This window comes from Balaenoptera physalus (assembly GCF_965194825.1).
Source record: "Balaenoptera physalus genome assembly, chromosome: 13".
Taxonomy (NCBI): Eukaryota; Metazoa; Chordata; class Mammalia; order Artiodactyla; family Balaenopteridae; genus Balaenoptera; species Balaenoptera physalus.
The window spans coordinates 61,954,886-61,977,099 of NC_138892.1; the positions used below are offsets into that span (position 1 = coordinate 61,954,886).

The 22,214-nt window shown below is 52.6% G+C and overlaps 2 protein-coding genes across 3 annotated transcripts; both read right to left on the bottom strand.

Moving 5' to 3' along the window:
• Positions 1-515: 515 nt before the first annotated feature.
• On the bottom strand, positions 516-11,421 carry SOAT2 (sterol O-acyltransferase 2). Of its 2 annotated transcripts, XM_082422302.1 has the most exons (16): positions 11,347-11,421; positions 10,895-11,120; positions 10,385-10,440; positions 9,739-9,875; positions 9,328-9,387; positions 8,871-8,978; positions 6,160-6,436; positions 5,680-5,749; positions 5,165-5,249; positions 4,614-4,659; positions 4,273-4,402; positions 3,745-3,842; positions 2,532-2,630; positions 1,870-2,005; positions 1,177-1,322; positions 516-968 (listed from the first exon to the last, which is right to left on the bottom strand). In XM_082422302.1, the coding sequence occupies exons 2-16, from the start codon at positions 11,001-11,003 to the stop codon at positions 918-920; spliced, it is 1,608 nt and encodes a 535-aa protein (XP_082278428.1). In that variant the 5' UTR covers positions 11,004-11,120; positions 11,347-11,421; the 3' UTR covers positions 516-917. The 2 variants fall into 2 exon arrangements, with proteins under 2 accessions (XP_082278428.1, XP_082278429.1); XM_082422303.1 differs by lacking the exons at positions 4,614-4,659; positions 11,347-11,421 and having other exon boundaries at positions 4,273-4,328; positions 10,895-11,115.
• An 898-nt stretch (positions 11,422-12,319) lies between these two features.
• Positions 12,320-16,205, bottom strand: IGFBP6 (insulin like growth factor binding protein 6). The gene is made up of 4 exons (XM_082422384.1): positions 15,722-16,205; positions 13,469-13,608; positions 13,192-13,311; positions 12,320-12,638 (listed from the first exon to the last, which is right to left on the bottom strand). Exons 1-4 carry the CDS (start codon positions 16,047-16,049, stop codon positions 12,516-12,518), a joined length of 711 nt encoding a protein of 236 aa, XP_082278510.1. The 5' UTR covers positions 16,050-16,205; the 3' UTR covers positions 12,320-12,515.
• Positions 16,206-22,214: the final 6,009 nt, after the last annotated feature.

Below are 22,214 nucleotides of genomic sequence, written 5' to 3' on the forward strand. Positions count from 1 at the left end.
TCTTCAGTCATGCCTGTCAAAAGTGGGTCTTGGGGAGGGTGGGAGGGAGGGAGATGCAAGAGGGAAGCGATATGGGAACATATTGTATATGTATAACTGATTCACTTTGTTATAAAGCAGAAGCTAACACACCATTGTAAGGCAATTATACTTCAATAAAGATGTTTAAAAAAAAAAAAAGTGGGTCTTCACATAGAGAACAGACTTGTGGTTGCCAAGGGGGAGGGGGGGTGGGGGAGTGATGGACTGGGAGTTTGGGGTTAATAGATGAAACTATTACATATAGAATGGATAAACAACAAGGTCCTACTGTATAGCACAGGGAACTATATTCAGTGTCCTGGGATAAACCATAATGGAAAAGAATATAAAAAAGAATGCATATATATGTATAACGAAATCACTTTGCTGTACAGCAGACATTAACACAACACTGTAAATCAACTATACTTCAATTAATAATTTTTTTTAAATGGGTCTTCAACAAATGATGAATGAATGAATAAACGAATGAATAAAAAGCGATACAAAGAGTTTATTATTGTATTGGAAAGAGCACAAAGAAAGAAACAAACACCTCTCAGACCTTTATGGCCCGAGTTGCTTTAAGTCACCCCACCTTCACCAAATCTGTAAGGCCCTTCGTGTCTCCCCCAGTCTGAACAGCCATGGAGTGAGAGGGGGCCCTTTGCCCAACCCACGGGGCTGGGGGCTCAAGAGCCACCACCATTCTGAGTCTGTGCTCACCTGACCACAGGTCCACAGATCTCAGTCCTTGGAGTTCTCTGGTGGGGTCAGGCATGGCAGGCCCCCTTGACTCAGAGCTAGGTCTGGGAATTCAGAGAGGAGCCCTGGTCCCAGGCTTTGCAGGCAGAGAACTTGGTGGTGTCATCTGGGCAGTGAGCGTGCCCTGACCTCTAGGTATGGCAGGACCAAGATCGAGGTGTCACCAGCCCCCAGAAGGTTGTCTGTGCCAGAGAAAGGTGAGTTGTGAATAAGGTCCCTCCCAGTGCCCACCCTGTGCATCTAAGACACGGGAGCCCGTCCCTCACCCCCAAACCGGGCCCTGGCCCCTGACCGTGGCTGTGGAATTGGGCAACAATAGGGGGCTGGCTCTTGGGAAGGGGAGGCAGGTCCTCCTGGGTGGGGAGCTGAGCGAGGGTCATGGTCCCTTACCTGGGGCAGGGGGCAGTGGCGCCGTGCATACCACTCCTGGCAGTACAGGCTGACCTGGATGCCCTGGCCCAGAAAGAGCATGGTCCACATGAGCACGTTCCACGCTGGGCCCGTGCGCCGGTCATGCATCATGAAGTTCAGTGGCCCTGATGCAGGAGGAAATGTTGTCACCTCAGCTCCAGATAACTGTGTCTAATCTTCCTGGCTGCCTTCCTATCTCAGGGCACGGGGAAGAGTTGGAACAGGAAGGCACCATTGAGGAAGATCTTGAACCCAGCTCCAGAAGCTCACGGAGGTCTCAAGTGGCTCATGTAAAACCAGGATTCCTCAGTCTACATTTCAATATCCTGGATCTCTTACTAAACCTCCCAACCTCACACCAGTTTTCTCCCCTTTGTCTTCCTGTATGTGTGCCCTGCTCAGATGCTCCTCTCCAGCCAGAAGTCTTTTCCCACATCCCCCAGGATACCCCTTTGCTCCCTCCCTCCCTGCTCCCAAGTCCGTCCCCCACCCCCCACCCCCCACCAACTCTCACACACAACTCTCATGCCTTCCCCCAGAAGGCACACACATTTCCCCCTCTGTCTTGGGTACATGGCCTCTCCCATCAGTCTGGAATCTCCAGGAGTGGGACTCCAGGTCTCTTCCCTCTGGATGTTTCCCTCTCCAGGGGCATAAAGAGGCCAAGCTCACCTCCAATGACAAGGAAGAGCAACAGCATGACAGGGTAGAAGAATCCCAGGACGAAGCAGAAGATGTACTCGTGGACCACTGCAGAGACCAGGAACACGCCCAGCATGGCTGCCCCTCGGGCCCGGCCACCAAGGAGCTGGCAGGAGCCGGGGGGAGGAGGGTGGAGTGAGTCCCCCTAAGCCCCCTCCACAAAGAGCCCCCTCCTTAAGGAAGCCAGAGGTTGTGTAGTACAGTGGCAAGAATATGGGATTTGCGATCAGAAGGGCTGACATGTCCTGTTTAAGAGCATTTTATTAGTCCATTGGGCCTTAGATGCAACTTTCAAAAGGGGATATAATAATACTTACTTCTCAGGGTTACAGGGCAGATTATGTAGTATGTGAAAATTCTTGGTAACTGAAAATTGCTATATGCATGTTCCTTAGAAGGCTAAGGAGGGGAGAAATGCCCTGTGGAGGAGGTGTAGTTGAGGACAAGGAAGGAAGGAAGTTAGATCATAAGAAGGACTTTCTGCCCATTGGGTTGGGTAGAATGGGGACAGGTGAAAGTCAAAGGGGCCCCTAGGTCTGGAAAAGAGGAATGGTGCAGAGAAAGGGAAGGAGAGGATATCCCAGAGAGGTTCCATTAACTTTGGGAGCTGACGGGGCGTGCAGAGCCCATACCCACAGCCCGTCCTGATATACGTAGCTGTACAGCCAGTCGTGGACCACCACGTTCCAAGTGCGGTAGTAGTTGGAGAAGGACGTCGAGTTCCACCAGTCCTGGCGGGGGGGGGGGGGGGGGTTCAGGTGGGGAGAGGAGGTGAGCATCAGGGCCCTGTCTCTGCCCAGGCCCCAGCTTCTCTCCCCTGCTTCCTGCCCCCTGTCCCGGTGTTCTCCACAAGGGCTGGCTCCCAGCTGGAGAGAGACAGCAAGCATCCTCCCAACTCCCTCTTCAGCATCTGGGGTCCTTGCCCTCCCTCCTACTCTCCCTTTCAGGAGAAGAAGATTCCAAATTAGCATCCCCACAAGAGCAGTTAGCCCTGGCTGGTCAGGGGGTAGAGAGGTGACAATACAACCATACCCAGAGGAGCACATTTCTCACTGTGGAAGATTGACAGCACAGCTGATGTTGAAATCGTGCCCCACAGGGTTAAGAGAAACTGGTGACTAATGGAAATTCCTGAGCTCGTCTTACAGAACAGCAGGTAAGGGAACAGCTTGTTAAAAAACCCTTCTGCTTGTAACCTGCCTTCACTGACTAAGCCTTAAATTTTTTTTTTTTTTGACTCCTTAACTGCCCCGTATAGATAACACCTCTGACGTATGGGTCACTATAGTAACAGGGGGCATAAGTTTTCCAGGAACTTGGAGTTGGCTCTTGTCTAGTTCAAGCGGGCTAAGACTGGTTGGGACCACTGACCCTAAAACTGGGCTTGCACAGGTGTCGGATGAATGACCTTTTGACATCAGAGGGCCAAAAACTCCACCCTCAGATCATGCTAAATGCCTCCATTTTTTAACATGTATCCCATGAAGAAGCATGTAACTCAGATACACCTGTGCAGAACACCGATTACCTCACCTTTTCTCTACCTCCAATCACTTTTCCCCATACCTAAGATCATCTTGCTTCTTTATCCCATAAATATCTCAAGCCCCTGGCCTTTGGGGAGGCGAATATGAGATTGTTCTCCCTTCTCCTCACTTGGCTGCCTTGTGAATAAACCCTCTCTCTGCTGTAAATCTTGGCGTCTCAGTGTCTGGCTTACTGCGAATTGGTCAAATGAACCTGGTTCGGTAACAAGGTGACAGCCAACATAGCCACCATCCTCCCCACATCCTTCCCTAGCCCTCCCTGCATCCAGCTCCCAAGTAGCCCAGGTCCAGGCCCCACCCGATAGAACATTCTGTCTCCAAATCGTAGCATCTCTGCGAAGGCGTTGAGCCAGCAGTGAAGGAAGGCAAAGAAGATGAGCAGCAGCATGAAAATGCCTGGTAAGTGGAGACAAGGGGCTGCAAGTCAGCCTGGCCCCCCTGATCCCCCATGAAGCTCCAGGGGTCCCCCCAGGAAGCCCTCACCCAGGAACCAGGGCCCCAACCCCTACCGATCATTTGTTAATCATTCACTAATTCATGCACTCATTCATTCATTCCATTTGCTCATGAAGCCCATGCCACATGTTGGGGATACAGAGATGAATGTCAAAACCTCTGCCCGTTGGGAGTTCATAGAGTGGTTGAAAGGTAGGGAGTAGGTGGCAATCTGAAGTGAGACCCTGACGATGAGCAACCATAGGAGGGGGCAGATAAGGGAGAGTCAGGGGAAAAAGGTGTTGAAACTAAGAGTGAGCGGAGGGAGGGGTTCCCTGCTAAGCCTTCCCCAGGGTGCAGCCTTCTGCAGCCCTGCCTCTGGTGGGCATACCTGGCAAGGTGGCGTGCATGATGGAGAGCACCAGGGCACGGGTGCTGAAGGGCTCCCTGCTCATGTTGGCAAAGACAGGAACACAGAGGCGGCCCAGGATGAAACAGGCATAGAGCACGCAGCCCAGGGCCTGGGGAGGGGGTGGAGGACGCATAACTTTGAAAGGAATCACTGGTCGCTGCCCCTCCTTCTGGAATCAGACTCTGGCCCAGCAACTGCCTCCTCTTTCCTTAGCGCCACCCTCTGACCTCTTCCCCAGGCCTCCCTTACTTCACTCCCAGAAATGTCCCCTCAGCCACCATGAGTCACGGGTAGTCCACCCTTTGACCCCGTCTTCTGACCTGGGCAAAGTTCTTGGCCACATAATTCCACCTGACGTTGGGTGTCCTGCAGCAGCAATGGGGATAATATGTTTCTCATCCTTTTATCTTGTTCCTGCCTGGGCCGGGGCCCAGCACCTGGGGCCCTCTCTCCGCAGCTCCCTCAATTGCTCAGGCCTGGGAGGATTATCTGGGGAGGTGGGGGTCTAGAACACTTTGGACCTTCTATAACAGAGACGACAAGTGGATTTTTAGCTTGAGTGTCCACTAAGGTGACCAACCATCTGGAGTTTGCTCCAGACTGAGAGGTTTCCCAGGATGTAAGAATTTCAGTGCTAAAACTGGGGCAGTCCTGGGCGAACCAGGACAGTTAGTCACCCTTGTGTCACCATGAGCTGGGACAAGGAGAAGGGGTAATATACCTGCTCCTTACTTCCCATTTTTATTATGGGGTGCTGCCTGAGAAAGTGGCCAGTGTCTGGGATGAGGCTAAAGACCTCAGGGAGAGGAGAGTAGAAGGGCTAGATCCCTGACGGGCCTGGGCATTTGGGGAAGGGCGTGCAGGGTCTTACCTGGGGTAAGTCTCCCTGTAGATGAGTGTGGGGCAGAAGAGGAAATAGAGGTAGCTGGAGAAACTGGGGGCCCGGATCCCCTCACCTGGGGAGGAGTAAGAGGGGTCCATCAGTGAAGAGGGAAGGGAGAGAGGACACAGCTGGGTGGGATGCTGGGAATGGCACCCCCATCTTCTGGCACAGGACCTGCTGTGGCCAGAGCTTCATTTGGCACCCACAAGTTGCACCATCCACTTCTCTCTCCTGTTTTGACTACCTAATGGAAGGCTCTCATACCCTGGGTCTTAATAAGAGTGAGCCAGAAGTCCTGGGCAGCAGGGGAGGGGTCTCAGAGGTGGGACCTAAGAGAATGCCTAATGACTAAGGCCCACAGAGCCCACCTGGGGGCCGGAGCTGTGACCCGTGGGCAAGATGGCCTTAGGAGGTTGGAGCTTTTATGAGGATCCTGCAGCTAGTGGCTTCATGCAACCAGCCAAGAGGACTGAGTTCACAGCAGCGCCTGCTGAAGGCCTCACCTCCTCTGGCCCGAAGTGTCCCAGGCACAATCTCTCTCAGGAAGGAGTAGCTTTTCATCAGAAGCCTGACCTGAGATGGAATGGAAAAGAGGTTAAGGTGCTATGGGACTTTGAGCAGATCACTTAACCTCTCTGTGTCTCTTTTACGGGAGAGGGGCAGGCAGATTGTAAACTTTGTACAGTCAAAGCCCATACTTTATCTTTTTGTTGGACTGTCTTCTAGCCTAACACAGACGGTTGCTGGGATGAATCGAGGGTAAAGGGGTACCGGAAAGGGCAGAGTCTCCAGCTGGCCAACCCAATCGATTATACTTGCGTAGCAGTGTCCGGTTCGTTTACATTTCCTTGGAGCCTGCTGTTTGTCTCAAATCCCTCGCAAAGGACTCCGCCCCTGGTAACTAGCTCCGCCCCCACCAATACAGTATCCAATGCCCTCCTTCCCAGGGGCCCCGCCCACCATTGGTCCCGCCCATCACCTACCTGCTCAAAGACTAGGACACAGCGGGAGGCTGGCGGGAGCTGATACTCCACTGCTACATGGACCGGAAGGATGCTGAGCACTGCTGTGTGGCCGGCCAGCAGCATGAAGCCCAGGCCCACCCCCAGCGTCCAGGCCACTCTGGACTGGGGCCTCGCCCACAGCCGCAGGGCCTGGTAGGGCACCAGCAGAGTGGACAGGAACATGGGGACCCACGTTACCAGCGCCAAGGGCAGCTGTCCGAAGCTGAAGATCAGTAGGTCAAACTCCAGCATCAGCCTGGGAGTGGGGAAGGAGAGACAAAGTAGACAAGTGTGAGGCCCATCCTTGTCCCCTTCCTCTGCAGTCAGAGCTCTTGGAAGATAAACTGAGGCATCTTGCCAAGGTTGTGAGCTCCCGATCTCTGAAAGTGTTCAAGATGGCACCTCTGTTGCCCAGGACTTCTAGCAACAGGGCATTGCCCGAGGAGACTCAATCATGGGATGGCTTTGCTTCCAAATAACCTTTAGAGCCCTCTGTGGCACTGCAGAAGGGTTCAGTACATCCCGTGCCACCGGTGTTAGGGTATGAGGTGCCTAGAGTTTAACTTTGATTTTTGTTAGTTTTGTACTTTTGGGGTGTCTGGAGCTGTAGACTTGAATTAATAGAAAGCAGGTTGTTGAGTGTTTTGTTTGCTTAGGTTAAGAGTATACGGTCTGGGGACTTCTCTGGTGGTACAGTGCTTAAGAATCTGCCTGCCAATGCAGGGGACATGGGTTCGATCCCTGGTCCGGGAGGATCCCACATGCCGCGGAGCAACTAAGCCCGTGCGCCACAACGACTGAGCCTGCGCTCTGGAGCCCGCGAGCCACAACTACGGAAGCCCGCGTGCCTAGAGCCCGTGCTCCACAACAAGAGAAGCCACCGCAATGAGAAGCACACGCACCGCAACGAAGAGTAGTCTCCGCTTGCCTCAACTAGAGAAAGCCCGCGCACAGCAACGAAGACCCAACACAGCCAAAAATAAGTAAATAAAATAAATAAATTTATTAAAAAAAAAAACAAACGAGTATACAGTTTGGGACTTCCCTGGTGGTCCAGTGGTTACGAATCCACCTACCAATGCAGGGGATGTGGGTTTGATCCCTGGTCAGGGAACTAAGATCCCACGTGCTGCAAGGCAACTAGAGAGCCCGTGTGCCGCAACTAAGATCAAATGCAGCCAAATAAATTAAAAAATAAAACAAATTAATTAATTAATAATAATTATTATTATTTATTATTAGCGAAATAAATTTAGCTAATTTATTATTAGCTAAATAAATTAATTAATTTAAAAAAAAGAGTATACGGTTTGGGGACTTCCCTGGTGGTCCAGTGGCTAAGACTCCAAGCTCCTAATGCAGGGGGCCCGGGTTTGATCCCTGGTCAGGGAACTAGATCCCACATGCCACAACTAAAAATCCTGCATGCCACAACAAAGACCCGGCGCAGCCAAATAAATAAATAAATAAATATTTAAAAAAAAAAAAAAAAGAGTATATGGTTTGGGGAATTCCCTGGAGGTCCAGTGGTTAGGACTCAGTGCTTTCACTGCCGTGGCCCGGGTTCGATCCCTAGGGTCAGGGAACTAAGATCCTACAAGCCTCGCTGTGCAGCCAAAAAAGAGCGTATGGTTTGTAATGGTGAAAAATTAGAAAATTAGAAGCGACCCAAACGTCCATTAGTAAAGAACTAAATGAACAAAAGCTGGCACTTCCAGACTCTGCGGTCATTAAAATCAATGGACCAACATGGAAAGATCTCTAATATGGGTCATTAGGGAGTGAAAAGGAAACAATAGGTACAGTATCTTATTAATGTAAACCCCCATAAAATACATTCCCTTGGTTCTTATATACATCTGGAAGTGGATGCATCGAAATGCTCTGGAGGGAAGCTCTCAAAACCATTAAAAATGTTACCCCTGGGGAGCGGTCTGGGATGGAGGGGGGTGATGGAGAACGAGACATCTTACATATATTTGAAACTTTTCCTGAGATTTGATCCTTAATTATAAGGATGAACAACAAGTTTGCCAAAAGGAAGTGCTGTTGCTGAACCTGCAGATCCTTGGTCCTCTTCCTTTTACTGCTTCCTAAGCCATATGTAGGGTGAGGTGGGGTCATGCAAGTCCAGACCCCCAGGGGTCTACAGCTCCCTGAGGCTCATCCCCAGAGTGGGGAGCTGCTTTTTGGGGGAAGCGATCCACCAAGGCACTTGTGTGCACAAGATCTTGTCTTCCCCACAAGATTGGGAGTGCCTCACAGAGAGGGCTGGGGATGGCCCCTCATCTCTCTGCCCCCCAGGGCTGGTACTTAGGAGGGGCTCACTGGAGGTTACTTGAACCGAACACCACTGCCTTGGAAAGGACTGTGTGAGAGCAGTGGGGTGAGAACCATGCTTGTGTGTGCACATACATGTATGTTTGCCTCAGGACAAGGGTCCAATTGAGAAGGATTTGAGTGGGGAAGTAGTGTTCCCAGAGGGCTAACTCTGGGAAAACAGACCAAAGGCCATCCAAGGCTGTGCTAAGAGGGCTTTTTGGGTGGGAAGGTGGTTGGAAAGCAATGTTGATGTGTGTCTAATAATCAAACGGGCCCGTGCTCTCTCAGGCCGGTGGCAAGTGGAACACCAGGAACCCAGGTGGTCTGATCTTACCTGTGGGCCTATCCCGAGCGGGAGGGGTGCCTACCTGCCCTCATCAATGAAGTCGATGGCCAGGGTGCTGATGATGAAGACACACAGGCCGGCAATAAACATGTGGTAGATGGTGCGGAAATGCTGCACCTCCATCAGCTCACTGGAAGGACAGGGGCCCGAGTGTCAGTGGGAGAGTCCTCAAGGTCATGCAGACTAGCTCAGGCACTGTACACAAGTGGGGATGGGACCTAGTGATTGGGAACTTGCAGCTACGGGCTGCAATATGGCTAGGACTTCTGTCCAAAGCTCTTTCCAGCCCAGACAATTCTCATCCTGGTGGCCTTTCTTCCACAATCACACCCAAGGCAGACAGAGAAACAGAACCTTAGAAACCTTCTCCAAGTCCTCCCCCAAACCACCTAGAGCCTGAGGATGACAAATGAGGTGCCCTGGACCCCCCAGGCAAAGCTCTTTCTTTTCTTCTCATCCCGTCCTCACCCTTGACTTACTCAAGCAGGGACTTGCGATTGATGAAAACTTTCCGTTTCCCCAGGGATGGCTCCTGGGTCCTGAATTGAGACAGTTGTTCTGGGCCAGGACCCAAAGGAAGAAGGCAGTAGGCAGAGGGTAGGGCCTTGCGGGACGTCAATATTTGGGAGCCGAGGGCAGTAGTAGGGGAAGGTCAGGGTTAGGGCCAGCGGGCAGGACCAGGTGGAAGGTCAGGGAGGGCCAGGGCAGAGCAAAGCCCAGCAGTGGAGGTCAGGAAGGCAGAGGCGATAAGGGGAGAAGAGGGAAGACTGAAGTTGGAGTTACATCAGTGCTGGCAAAGGGCACATGGGATAGCATCTGTGGCTCATAAGCCTTACGATGCAGGAGGCTGCGCAGCCACTCCCCAGCCCCCTGGCTCCTCAGACTCTTACTTGCGCAAGGAATCTGGAGGGATGGAGGGCACTGGTCTGTCTTGTGGCGGGTAGGCTTGAATAGCCTCGCACATGGCCTGATCCAGCAGCTCCGTCAGCTGGCCTTGTGCTTGTTCCAGCAACTGCGTCTTCACAGCCTACAGGACAAAGCAGGGCAGGGCCCGCGGTCCCTCCATCCAGTCAGCCATCCTCCCACTCACCAAACATTTACTGAGCCTCCCTCCATGCCAGGCACAGTGCTAAGTGCTAGGGATGGAAAGATGAACAAGCATGGCTCCTGCCCAGAGGTTTCCACCCCCAGTTTAACTCCCTCTGGTTTCCCAGGGCAGCAGTGAGGAGCCAGGAAAGATATTTTCAGACTCCGGGTCTGAACCTCAACCACCTTGTCATCTCTGATCCTACTCTCTTCTCCCTGACCCCAGCCTTCCCTCTCCTGACCTCTAGCCCCACTAACAGAAGACTGTTCACTGGCTGACCTTTGGCCCCTGTCCTGATGACCTGTGTTTCAAACCCCTCTGTCTTAACTCGTAGCTCTGACCTGAGGGGTTTGAACCCGAGAACAAATTGTCTTTATCATCAAGCCAGTCCTCACCCCTCCCTCCCTCTACTCCAGGACCTGTCCATTTGGACCTCTGACCTCCCTCACCTGCATATGTCGGGTCCATTGTAGCAAATCTGGGCCTCTATGTGCCTCATTGTTTCCTAGGATAAGGGGTAGAAGGGGAGGAGTTAGGTTCTGCTGCCTAGTGCAGACCCAGAGGCATCCTCTGACCAGGAAGTGCTTTCTGTGTGCTCAGCAGCCTCCCCACCCCCAACCAGTCAATATCTAGTATCATGGGAGGGGGGCGGGGAGCAATCAGAAGGGGAAGTTATTTTTGCAGGGGGTGAGGAGGTCACTGGCAAGCGGGGAGCCTGATGACCTTCCTGGAAACAGGGTACCCAGGGAACAGGAAGCTACTCTAATCACCATCTGGGGTAAAAGAGTCAGAAAGATAAGGCAAGGTACTGAATAGCTCTTTTCTCCTCCCTTCCCCAGCTGGGTAGTTAGGGGGCAGAGGCTGGGATCTGCCTTCACTGGCCTCCCAGGACAGCAGGAAGGATTGAAGGTAGACAGCAGGAACCCCCTCTCGACAGTGCACCCCACCTCCAGCCCCACCTGGGCATTCTGCATTCCCAAAGTGGGGCTCCCCTTCTCTGGAGGGCCGGTCCTCCTGCTCTCCTCCTAGCCCTTCTCTCCTCCGCAGTTGGGCCGCCCTTGGCTCCATGATGTGTGTCTTGACTGGGCAGCGGGCAGCTGGTAAGTGTTCCCTCCCTTCCTTCAGGCTTGCCTGGCAGAGCTCTTATCTCACTCAGCTCCTCTGACAGCTCCAAAGACTAAAGTCCTTTCAGGAGGAGGGGTTATAAGTTATCCGATCCATGATCCCCTTCCGGAAGGCAGTACCATCTCAGCTACAGGCTCCGCTCTACTGGCTGTCACAGGGATGGACACAACCCTTGAACAGATAGCCCAACCACCACCCAGATGCCCAGCTCCCTCCCACAGGAATGGGAGCTCTGCACCCATACATGTCACGGGGAGGGGGACTTTGCCCCTCTGAGGCTTATCACCTGGTATGGCTGCTTCCCAATCTCTTTCTCAGTAGGCTGAAGGTCGGGAAGGAGTCAGAAACATCTTCAGGTATCAGGGCACTCAGCTCCCGTAGACCATGATAAGGTGCGTGAAAGAACCTTGTCAACAAAGCTTTCTGTGCATGTGATTACTATTCTGTGAGGTTGGTACCTGTGACGACTGCGGTACTGTGGCCCCTCCAGTAGAAGGCTAGGTGCTGGGGGCCCTGAACACCACCTCTTCCCTACACCTGCTTAGGTTAGCAGGTAGGCAGAAAGGAGGCAAAACAAACACTTAATCAGCACCTGAGGAATGCCAGGCATTGTCACGTATGGAAGAACCAGATTTAAATCCTCCCTCAATCATTTACTGGCTGTGGAATTTCAAGCAAATGACCCTAATAGTTTAAGCTACAGTTTCTTCCTCTGAAAAACAGGGGCAAAGTCCCTACCTCATAAGGTTATTGTAAGCATAAAATGAGGTAGTCCAGGTAAAAGCACATGGTCCAGGGCATAGCCCATGGCAAGAGTGCAATAAATAATAATTTCCTTCCCTTTTTAGTAAGAAGTAACAGAAGGGTAAGTGCCTTGAGAATTCCTCTTTGTTGGGTTCCTGGTGGGGATTAACTATTAATCGTTCCTCTCCCTTTGTGTCCAAAGATCAGTGTTAGAAACAAGGTCACAACCTCAGACCAAGGCCACGGCCTCAGTGTCTCCCTGCCCCCACCTGCTGCCTTCCACTCCCTGGTGGGCAGTTGGGTGAGGCTTGAGGCCGTGAAACCTCTACCAGTGGCTGTCTCTGTCATTCCAAGTGTGGCGGGAAGGACAGATGGTAGTCCACAGGAGAAGAGAGCTGCTATAAGAGGCTGGACAGGGGTAGAGAGGAGGGCCAGGGACTCCACAATGTAAGAGGTGAACACAGAGACGTGGGCCAGGGACTCCACAATATAAGAGGTGAACACAGAGACGTAGGCCAGAGACCCCCAACACAGCTTTATTAACACCCCAAGCCAACACCAACAATCTTTCCATGTGTGAGGTTGACAATGGGGCAGGGCCTGCAGGTGGAGTGTGGGGCTCTGGGCCCCTGAGTTACTCAGCACTCAACAAATAACCCAAGATGACAGCCCCACGCTCCTGCCAGTGGCCATGCAGCCTCCCACCCAGCCTTAGCCACTGCTCCCGGTGGGGCAAGGGGAGCTTCCATCGCCATCTGGGGACCCGGGCAGGGGCTGGCCCATGCGATCCACACACCAGCAGGGACCTCGGCGCTGCCCCTGGGAGGACCGGCACTGGGGAGAGAGGCACAAGGATCAGAGGTGTGGCCCAGGAGAGATGGGAGGGGCCCCGTGGGTTGGGGGCCGGGCTGTCGACTCCTGAGTCTGAGTCTGTGGAAACATCTGAGTGTTCTCAGGACAGCGAGGCCCGCTGGGTTCCCTTGCATGGCTTCTCTTCTCCACCCACCAAATTGTGCCTGTTCTTCTAGGCCAGAACAGTGGTTCTCAGAGTGTGGTTTCCAAACCAACAGCATCAGCATCACTAGAGGCCGCATTAGAAATGCAAATTTTCAGGCTCTGTGGGCGGGGCTCAGCCACCTGTGTTCACACCAGGGTGATTCTGATGCTCCTCATGGTTGTGAACCTCTGAGTCAGGCATTGCTTAGATAGTCTAACTGCTCTCCCATAGCTGTGGTTGGTTATTCTCTCTGTTTGTGTGGGCCCTAAAGTTGGGAGAGCCCTAAGGGCAGGGCAAGTGTCTTATTTATGCAACTTTGTAAGCCCCCCTACCCAATTGCTGGTAGGACCCTCGTACTGATAGACCAAGGGAGGAGAGGAATGGCCTCACCTGCCGCTTCCGGTAGAAGCCCCGATGGTCACAATTAGGCACGTAGAGGGTGTGAGCCCCGCGGTAGATCTCGGTCTGGAGTTGCTGCAGCACTGAGTCCAGATGTCTGCGGCAGGGGCCCTGGAGGAAGGGATAGCTCTGCTGCAGAGCCTGCTGGCCCCACCAGCCAGGCTCCCAGGACTGGGATGGAAGACTTCGCCAAGCCCAAGGGAGCAGTCTCCGATGGGAATCTCCAGGACTCCCCACCCCTCCTGTTCCCTGCCCGCCTCAAACGCACCATCTCAGTGTCTTGGACGCCCCCAGGATTGGGCCGGGCGGAAGTGGTAGAGGTCCCCGGATTCCTCTGTTGGTCTCTGCGGTTCATGTCCTGCTGGCGAGTTGTCCCTGCTTGGGGCTTACTCTCCTTAGGATTCTCCCCTACAGCCACAAGAGGAATGGGGAAGAAGAGGCCGGAAATCAACCAGATGTCAAAGGCCAGAGCCGAGTGGAAATGAGCGGAGCTTTCAGAGTAGTGAGGGGGTTTACAGTTTGGCTCCACTGTTACCTTCTCCTGGCCTCAGTTTCTTTCTCTGACAAATGGTAATATTACCTTTCATGATAATATCCCCAGACTAGTTTTTTTTTTAAATATTTATTTATTTATTTTGGCTGCACCAGGTCTTAGTTGCATCATGCGGGATCTTTAGTTGCATCATGTGGGCTTCTTAGTTGTGGCATACGGACTCTCAGTTGCAGCGTGCGAACTCTTAGTTGCTGCATGCATGCGGGATCTAGTTCCCAGACCAGGGATCGAAGCCAGCCCCCCCGCGTTTAGAGCACGGAGTCTTACCCACTGGACCACCAGGGAAGTCCCCCGCAGACTAGTTTTAAGGCTTATAAAGGAGAAGCACTTTGGAAAGCAAAAATCAATACGTTCATTGATTGAGAAGCCTGGGGCTTTGGGTGACAAGACCGGGCTGTTCCACCAGAGGCCAGCAGGGGGTGCACCAAGGCAGGGAGATGGGGCAGAAGAGCAATGGCGGTGAGAGGGGGGTCAGCAGGGACCCAAGTGGAATGTGTGTCCCCGCTGTGACCCTGCTGTGACTCAGCCCACCCCTCCCAGGGCTGAGACATGGTTACTTTGGGGGCACTGCAGTGGGGGCCTCTCCCTTCTGGTCCTCTGAGACTCAGCCCAGCTCAACCCCAGTGGTCCCAGGAGCATGTGTGATTCAGCCCTTAACCAGGAGGTGGAAGGTGGGCAGGCTGCAAAGGTGCAGGAATGAGTGGCTTCCAACCTTCAGGCTGCTCCTGGCTCTGGAGAAAGTTTCACACGTTGTACTGGTGGGTTTGGGGAAAGCTCAGGATGGGAAGGGAAAGTCAGGGTGTCAGGGCAAAGAAAAGACAGGGAGGGGAGCGGGCACTGTTTGGAATTTGCCCCAGCTGTAAAATGAGATATTATGAGCCCTGAAGTTGCTCCCATCTGCCTACTACTCAAAAGCCAAGAACCGTTTCCTCTGCAATCCTGAGTCTGATCCCTCTTTCTCCACACTCCTCAGACCTTGCCCCTCATTCCCTCTATTCAGCACCCTACCACGACCATGCTCCCAGCTGCCTCCTCTGACCCATCCAGACCACCTCTTTCCAGGAAGACCCCTAGCAGCCTGGACCCAGGCATTTAGGACTGAAAGAAACTCCAAGTTGATTTCCCATCCTTCCCTGCGGAAAAAACTGGGAGCTCAGATGCCCCTGGGGTGGGGGCCGTTTGTATTTCCTCCTCTTCCCATCTCCCTGCTGCCCCCCATCTTTCAGGTTCTGACTCACTTCTGTCCCACCCACCCAATGACTCAGCCTTCTATTCTCCTCTCTGGGTTAGGGTGGGGTGGGGTGGGGTGGGGTGGGTGGAGGGTTCTGAGAAGCTTTAAATCATAACCCTGATTTGGCAGACTCCTTTTCCCACCTCTATCCCCCGCTCCGGGTGGGGAGCAGGGAGGGCCAGCGCCAGACATCTGACCCTAGTCTAGTCTGAAACTGCTCTGGATTTGAGCCATCTTCTATTCTCCACCCCATGTTCGGGTGCTTTGGACACCCTGATATTAAGAGGAGATATTTCTCAGTGTGTGCAGGATTTGGGAGTCTGGAGTTCTCTTCCCTCTTTCTCCAAGTGGAAGCTGGTAACAATGCCTGGGTCCTTTCTGCAGCTTGGGTGTCTAGGGCTGAATGAGCTGGGCCTCTGTAGCATACAGCACGTCCCTAAACCCTTCCATCCCTCCCTTTCCCCTCAAGAGAAAATAGGTCGAGGGGGCAAAAAAGGGTTGCGGGCTCAGACATCTCCCTGCTTCATCCCTAGGGCCCCCAGCCTTACCCTAGACTCCTAGGAGCTCCCCGCACTGGCCCCTTCAGCCTCGAAAATGTACCCCCACCAGGGTTGGGGAGGAGGAAGCGTCAATCTCAGGACCCTAATAGCAGGGCTGCCCGTGCGCATCCCTCCCGGACCCTGCCGGCAGAGTTGCGGGGCTCACGTGGGCGGGGCAGGGGCGGCGCGCGGACTCACCCGAGGGCGCGCGCGCCCGGCCGCAGCGGCCCCGGCCCAGCAGCAGCGCCCGCAAAGGCGCCTCGTCTTTCTCCGGCGGCTGGCACTGCAGTCCTGGGGCGCAGTTTGGAGTGTAGACCCCGCACTGCTGCCCCTCCCTCCTGAGACAGCCCCCAGCTTCCGAACAGCCCTCCGCCGGCGGCCCTCCATCCTCCTCCTCCACGCAGCCCCCTGGACAACCCGCCTGCACCCCCTGCCCGCAGCCTGGGCACCTTGCCAAGGCACCTCCTGGGCGGGCAGCGAGCAGCAGAATTAGCAGCAGTGGCGGCAACAGCCTGTGGGGGGTCATGGTCAAGATTTTTGCCCCGTCCACTCCTCCCAGAGCAGTCGTAGCGCAGCTGCTGCCCGTCGCCGCCCCTCTGCCTTAAGTAGCCGCCGGCAGGGGCCGGGCCCTTTAAGAGCCAGGTGAAGGGGGGGGGGCGGTGGAGAAGGCAGGGGCATTCCCTAAACTGGGTGGGACTGGAGAGGCCCCCCCCTCCACCTGGGTTCTCCCCACTCTTCTCTACCTCCTCCCTCCTCCCGGTTTCTGTTTACTTCCCAAATTACTCTGATTTTTCTTGCTTTGTTCCCGGGAATCTCGCCCGGATTTTGGGAGCTGGACAGCTGGCTGGAGGCCCTGGAGGGTGGGAAGGGGTGGAAGCAGGAGGGGTGGAAGCGGCAGTAGGGATGAAGGGGAAACCTGAAATCCAGTTCGGGTACATGTGTGGCGGATGAAGGAGACGGAGGGACTCCGATGGGGAGTGAGAAGATGGCGGACTTAAGTGGACGGAGAAGGGATGGTGTGGGGGTCATGAGAGGAATGCGGGTGAAAAGAGAGAAAAGGCGGAGACGACGGAGAGTGGGGTCTTGGGAGAACCGACTGCTGATGGAGGAGAGTAAACCAGGGGCGAGGAGAGGAAGAGCAAAGCTGAGGCAGGAGCAAGAGAAGGTCTCCCTGAGATGTGACTGAGGGGAAGGCGGGTACTGGGGGCCAGACTTGGGTAAGATGATAGAAGGGGTTGGGGGAAGCAAGGGGTGAGGTGGGGGGAGGCGGAGGCACACCCTGAATGAACTGTCAGAAATCCTAGCATTGTGTTGGGGCCATGGGAGTCTGGAGGGATTGCAGGGGGCGGAGCGTGCCCGCAGAACTGGCTGAACACCTGGGAGGTAGGGACGGGGGACTGGCCAGCTGAAATTATGGTGGAGGTAGGGGGTGGGGGGTGGGGGGAGGCGGGGGGGGGAGGATTAGAGGAACCCATACTCTGGGTGCTCTTAGGGACAGCGGCCAGAGAGCAGATCCCCAACCCACCCTGCCCTTCATCCAGGTCAGCCCACCCCTCCATTCCTCTCCTTTCCCAGAATCTGTCCTCCACTCCACACCCACCCAGTACCACCCTTTGGGTTTTCTGGATTATTCAGGCTGTGCTCTACCCAGGGGGGTTGGATGGTGACTGGTCTGAGTGTTTCAGTCTGCCTGCTCCCCGGGCTTTCACACGCTGGTCTGTCTACCCCCTCCTCCCCACCCCTGGCCGCCCTTCTCCAGGCAGTGCCCCGCCCATCTGAGAACTCCTAGCTGAGCCTTCCTTCCTAGAGGGAGGAAGAAGGACCGTTTCCTTCTGCAACCCACACCCACCCAGCTCTGGGTTACGCAACACCGGCCATCTCATTCTTTCCTAAAACAACGGCTCTGGGCAGTGACTAAGTTTAAATTCTGGGCCTCCAAGCAAGAATGTAAGCAAGGGCTTCCTGAACTTTTAGATAAATACAAAATAAAAAGAACTCTACTCCCAGCAGGCCCCCTAGGGCTACCCTGGGACCCTAGGACCAGCATTTGGCGAGCAGCGTCTTCCAGTAGCCCTGAGACTGTGACGCAGATTGGGCAGGAAGGGAGGAGGGGGTGCTGGGGGAGTAGGAGGAGCAGCTCTTCTCTCTCTGGAGGCTCTCCTCTGGGAGGCTCTGGGACCTCCTCCTCCAAGCTCTGACCCCAGGGTAGCGAGCTCCATCCTGTCCCTCCGTCCTTATCACGATTTATTTCGCCCTGCACTTGGTTCTAGCTAGGGCTTTTCTCCTCAGCTCCATCTTGCTGCTTCTGAACAAGATGGAAAGGTCTGTGGAAAGTTGAGATGCGGAAGAGATGGCCATACTCCCTGCAGGATCCCAGTGTGGCTTTTTAAAGAAGTTTGTATTCTTTGGTAGGTTACATTGCAGAGAAGCCCAATACTCTGCTAGCCTCTCACATCCACCGCTGCCTTCCCAAATTCCCCCTTCCCCCTCCCACATCACCACCGCCACACTTACAGATTTCCCCTGTTTACTGCTACCCCCTGCCCAGCTTGGTCCCTCCATGCAGTCTAAGTACAGCCACTGCACAGCCCAGTCCCACCCGCCACCCCAGCACTGCTCTTCCCTCGTCCCCATGCCTCCAGCATGGATGTCCAGAGCGGCGAGCTGTGCTGTCAGTGCTGGGGTCTAACCAGGCTCTTTCTCGAAGTCTGAGACTCTCGAACTCTGCTTTTCCTCCCTTTGGGATGCCCTTCACCTCAGCGCCCAGAGCAGAGGTAGGAAGCTCATGGTGAGTGCTCAGGATGGAGTGTGGGCCAAGGTGCAAACAAACCTCTGGGACTCTGTCTGGCCTCTGTGGAGAGAAGAGCTTGCGGAAAGCTTCTGTCAGGGCTGTGAAAAGACTAAACAGCTTGGGCTGTTACTTAGGCTTTTTATAAATAAACTTTGACAGGACTTCCTTCTGCTCTTGCAGGTTACACTCTGTCGTCCTGCTCCCTTATGCTCTGCATCTCTCACACCCAGCCCAGCCCTCCAAATCCACAGCACCCCCAGGTGCTGACTTCCTTTTGAGAACCAGGGGTAAAGGAGGGGGCCTGCCTGGATCCTTTTGAGCTTTGAGTCTGAGGAAAGACAAGTGGTGGCACAGTCCACAGACAGAAAGCACCAAAGAGGAGGCTCAATGACCACATCATGACATGGCCTGTCTGGTGTGGGTCTGATGGGAACTGTTACGATAACCTCCGCTGGTCTCCAGCCTCTGGTTTCTGCCATCTGTCCCACACACACAATTGGTCTTGCTCCTGTGACTCTCTCCTCCTCAAAGGCCTTTGGTGGTACTCCATGACCCCCCTCCCCGCAAGGACCCATGCTCTCATATGCCAATCATGACCCTGTGGACAGCTGGCCCTGGAAGCACACTCTGGTTCAGCCATCTGGTGGGATCACCTTCCCCAAAACCTCTTGGCAGTTTCTCATCTCTGAGTCTGAACTGAGATTAGGGGAAGGGAAGGTGTGGTGCTCAGAGGTCATTTCTTCCCCTGGACTCCAAATTTTTAGCTCATAAGGATGAAATTCTCCCCACCCCCCATTCCTCTCACCAGAAACCAAATTCTGCCACCTCATCCCCACCTGCTCAGCCAGCTGTCTGCCTTTCTTTGAATTCATCCACATTGTTGTGTTGCTATCTTAAATTTTTGCTCATCTTTTCTTGTGTCTTATTTTTCCAGTTAGATTATGAGTGTTGGGGTTTTTTTTTAAATTAATTAATTTATGGCTGCGTTGGGTCTTGGTTGCTGTGCACGGGCTCTCTCTCTAGTTGCGGCGAGCGGGGGCTACTCTTCGTTGCGTTGTGAGGGCTTCTCATTGCGGTGGCTTCTCTTGCTGCGGAGCACCGGCCCTAGGCGCGTGGGCTCTAGAGCTCAGGCTCAGTAGTTGTGGCTCACCGGCTTAGCTGCTCCGCGGCATGTGGGATCTTCCCGGGCCAGGGATCTAACCCATGTCCCCTGCACTGGCAGGCAGATTCTTAACCACTGCGCCACCAGGGAAGTCTCAGATTCTGAGTGTTTTGAGAACAGGAGCCCCATACCTTCTTCACCTCTGGACCCCCCAGCTCTCAGCTCATATAAGGAGTTAGGAATTGATACAGGTAAAAGTTGTTGTTTCGGGTGGGAGCAAAGGCAGTCCTGGGGGAGGGCCTTGAGAGATGAAGCGGGCGCATTGTAACTCTTCTGGAGGCTCCACCGGTGCTCCTCTACTTCTGAGCTAGCCCAGGCCACCCACCCCAGAGGGTCTTGTGGCTCTCCAACTCCTTTAGCCCCTCCTCTCTCTTTTCCTATTTCTCCCCCTTGTTCTCCAAGTAAAGGCCAAAGAGACTGAGAGGCCAGAGTGTGGTCAGAGTTCAATAAGAGAGGGAAACCTGGCCCCAGGATAAACCAAAGAGGGTTTCCCGGAGAATAGGGCTTTATTTTTTTTTTAATTTATTTTTATTATTTATTTATTTATTTATTTTTATTTTTGGCTGCGTTGGGTCTTTGTTGCTTAGTGTGGGCTTTCTCTAGTTGCGGCGCACAGGGGCTACTCTTACTTGTGGTGCGAGGGCTTCTCCTTGCGGTGGCTTCTCTTGTTGCGGAGCATGGGCTCTAGGCGCGTGGGCTTCAGTAGTTGCGGCGCATGGGCTCAGTAGTTGTGGCGCACGGGCTTAGTTGCTCCGCAGCATGTGGGATCTTCCAGGACCAGGGCACGTGGGATCTTCCCAGACCAGGGATGGAACCCGTGTCCCCGCATTGGCAGGTAGATTCTTGACCACTGCGCCACCAGGGAAGTCCCGAGAATAGGGCTTTAAAGTAGAGTTAGGGGACTTCCCTGGCAGTCCTGTGGTTAGGACCTGGTGCTATCATCGCTGTGGGCCCCGGGTTCAATCCCTGGTCGGGGAACTAGGATCCCACATGCCTCATGGCAAGGCTGAAAAAAAAAAAAAAAAGAGTTTAGGAGAAGAGGGAGGAGGGCATCTCAGATAGGAAAGCACATCTTTGTGTAACAGAGATGAGGGGAAAGAGGCATGCGTGTGGATGTGTGTGCATGATTCGTTCTGTCTAGATTCCCAGTGTCCCAATGATATCAGAGAAAGGAGAAATGGGAAGGGAGCAGAGCAGTTTTCTAGACTGGGCTGGAGTCAGCCAGATGGTTGGGAGCTGGGAATCATTAGTGGAAAAGAAATAATAACTGGGGGTCTGAGTTTTGCTTTTCTTGGTAATTACATGAATAAAAATATATTCAGTAGACTGATAGAGCATTTATTTATGTGGATGTAACTACCTTATATGGACATAAATAGGGAGGAATTGTTCTCCCAAAGAGCTTAGAATTAATATCTGTCCATCCAACACACACTTAATAAACACCTAAAAAACCAATCGGGATGGTAGGGTATTCCAGGATAGAATGCAGACTGTAACAGGTGAATCTAAATGTATTATATACGTATGACAAAAACACACTGAGGGGGTGAGAAAAAAAAAAGGTGCTGACCTAAGTAATTTGGAAAACAGTGTTATGACTGGAAACTGTAAGGCTAAAGATAAATGTAATGGCATACTCTACACTCTACATAAACACTGTACTCTGGTTGATAAATTTGTTTCTCATGGGCTTATGGGTTAAAATTTTTGCAACTGCTTAATATGTACTGGGGTTGAGCAAATAAGTAATGGATATTGGGTTTCTCACTGTCAGAGAGAAGTAGGGAGGAAGGCTAGAATGAACCCTGTGGTACTGGATCAGAGTAAGAGACTTCAGTACAATCCTCATGGATTGGAAGACTCCATATTGTTAAAATGTCAGTTCTCCCAAAATTGATCAATAGAGTCAATGTAATCCCAATTAAAATCCCAGAAGGCTTTTTTGTAGCAATTGGCAAGCTGATTGTCTCATATAGAAAAGCAAAGGATCTGGAATAACTCAAACCAACTTTTAAAAAGTACAAAATTGAAGGACTTATACTACCTGATTTCAAGGCTCATTATAAAGCTATAGTAATCAAAACATAAAGATAGAAAAACAGATCAGTGGAACAGAGAGTCTAGAAATAGACCCAGAAAAATACAGTAAATTGATTTTTTTCCTTTTCTTTAAACACTTTTTTTTTTTCTTTTTTACTTGTTCAATAGATGTTTGACAAAGGTGCAAAGGAATTCAGTAGAGAAAGGACAGTCTTTTTAACAAATGCTGCTGGAACAACTGGACGTCCATATGCAAAAAAAAAAGAAAAAAATTATCTCAAAATTAATCACAGATCTGGATGAAGTTGGTAATGCATAACCTCAATCTAATAATGAGTAAATATCAGATAAAATGAAACTGAGGGATATTAAACAAGATAATTGGCATCTACTCTTCAGGAAAGACTGAATAACTGTCCCAGATTAAGGAGCCTAAGGAAACATGACAAGTAAATGTCAGTCACAGATCTGGGGTTCTAATCCAGATTTCCTAATGTCTGGTCTACACCTATTTCTGACACCTTATCTCCATTATGCCAAGTGGCCACTGTTTATGGTATAGGAGAGGATGGCTTCCGTTTCATTCAACATTTGTAGAGCACCTATTTATGATAAGAATAGGATAGCTCTCAGGGGTCTGAAGGAGCTCACAGTCCAGCAGAGACAGATCTACAAACACAAGTGACTTTAATAAT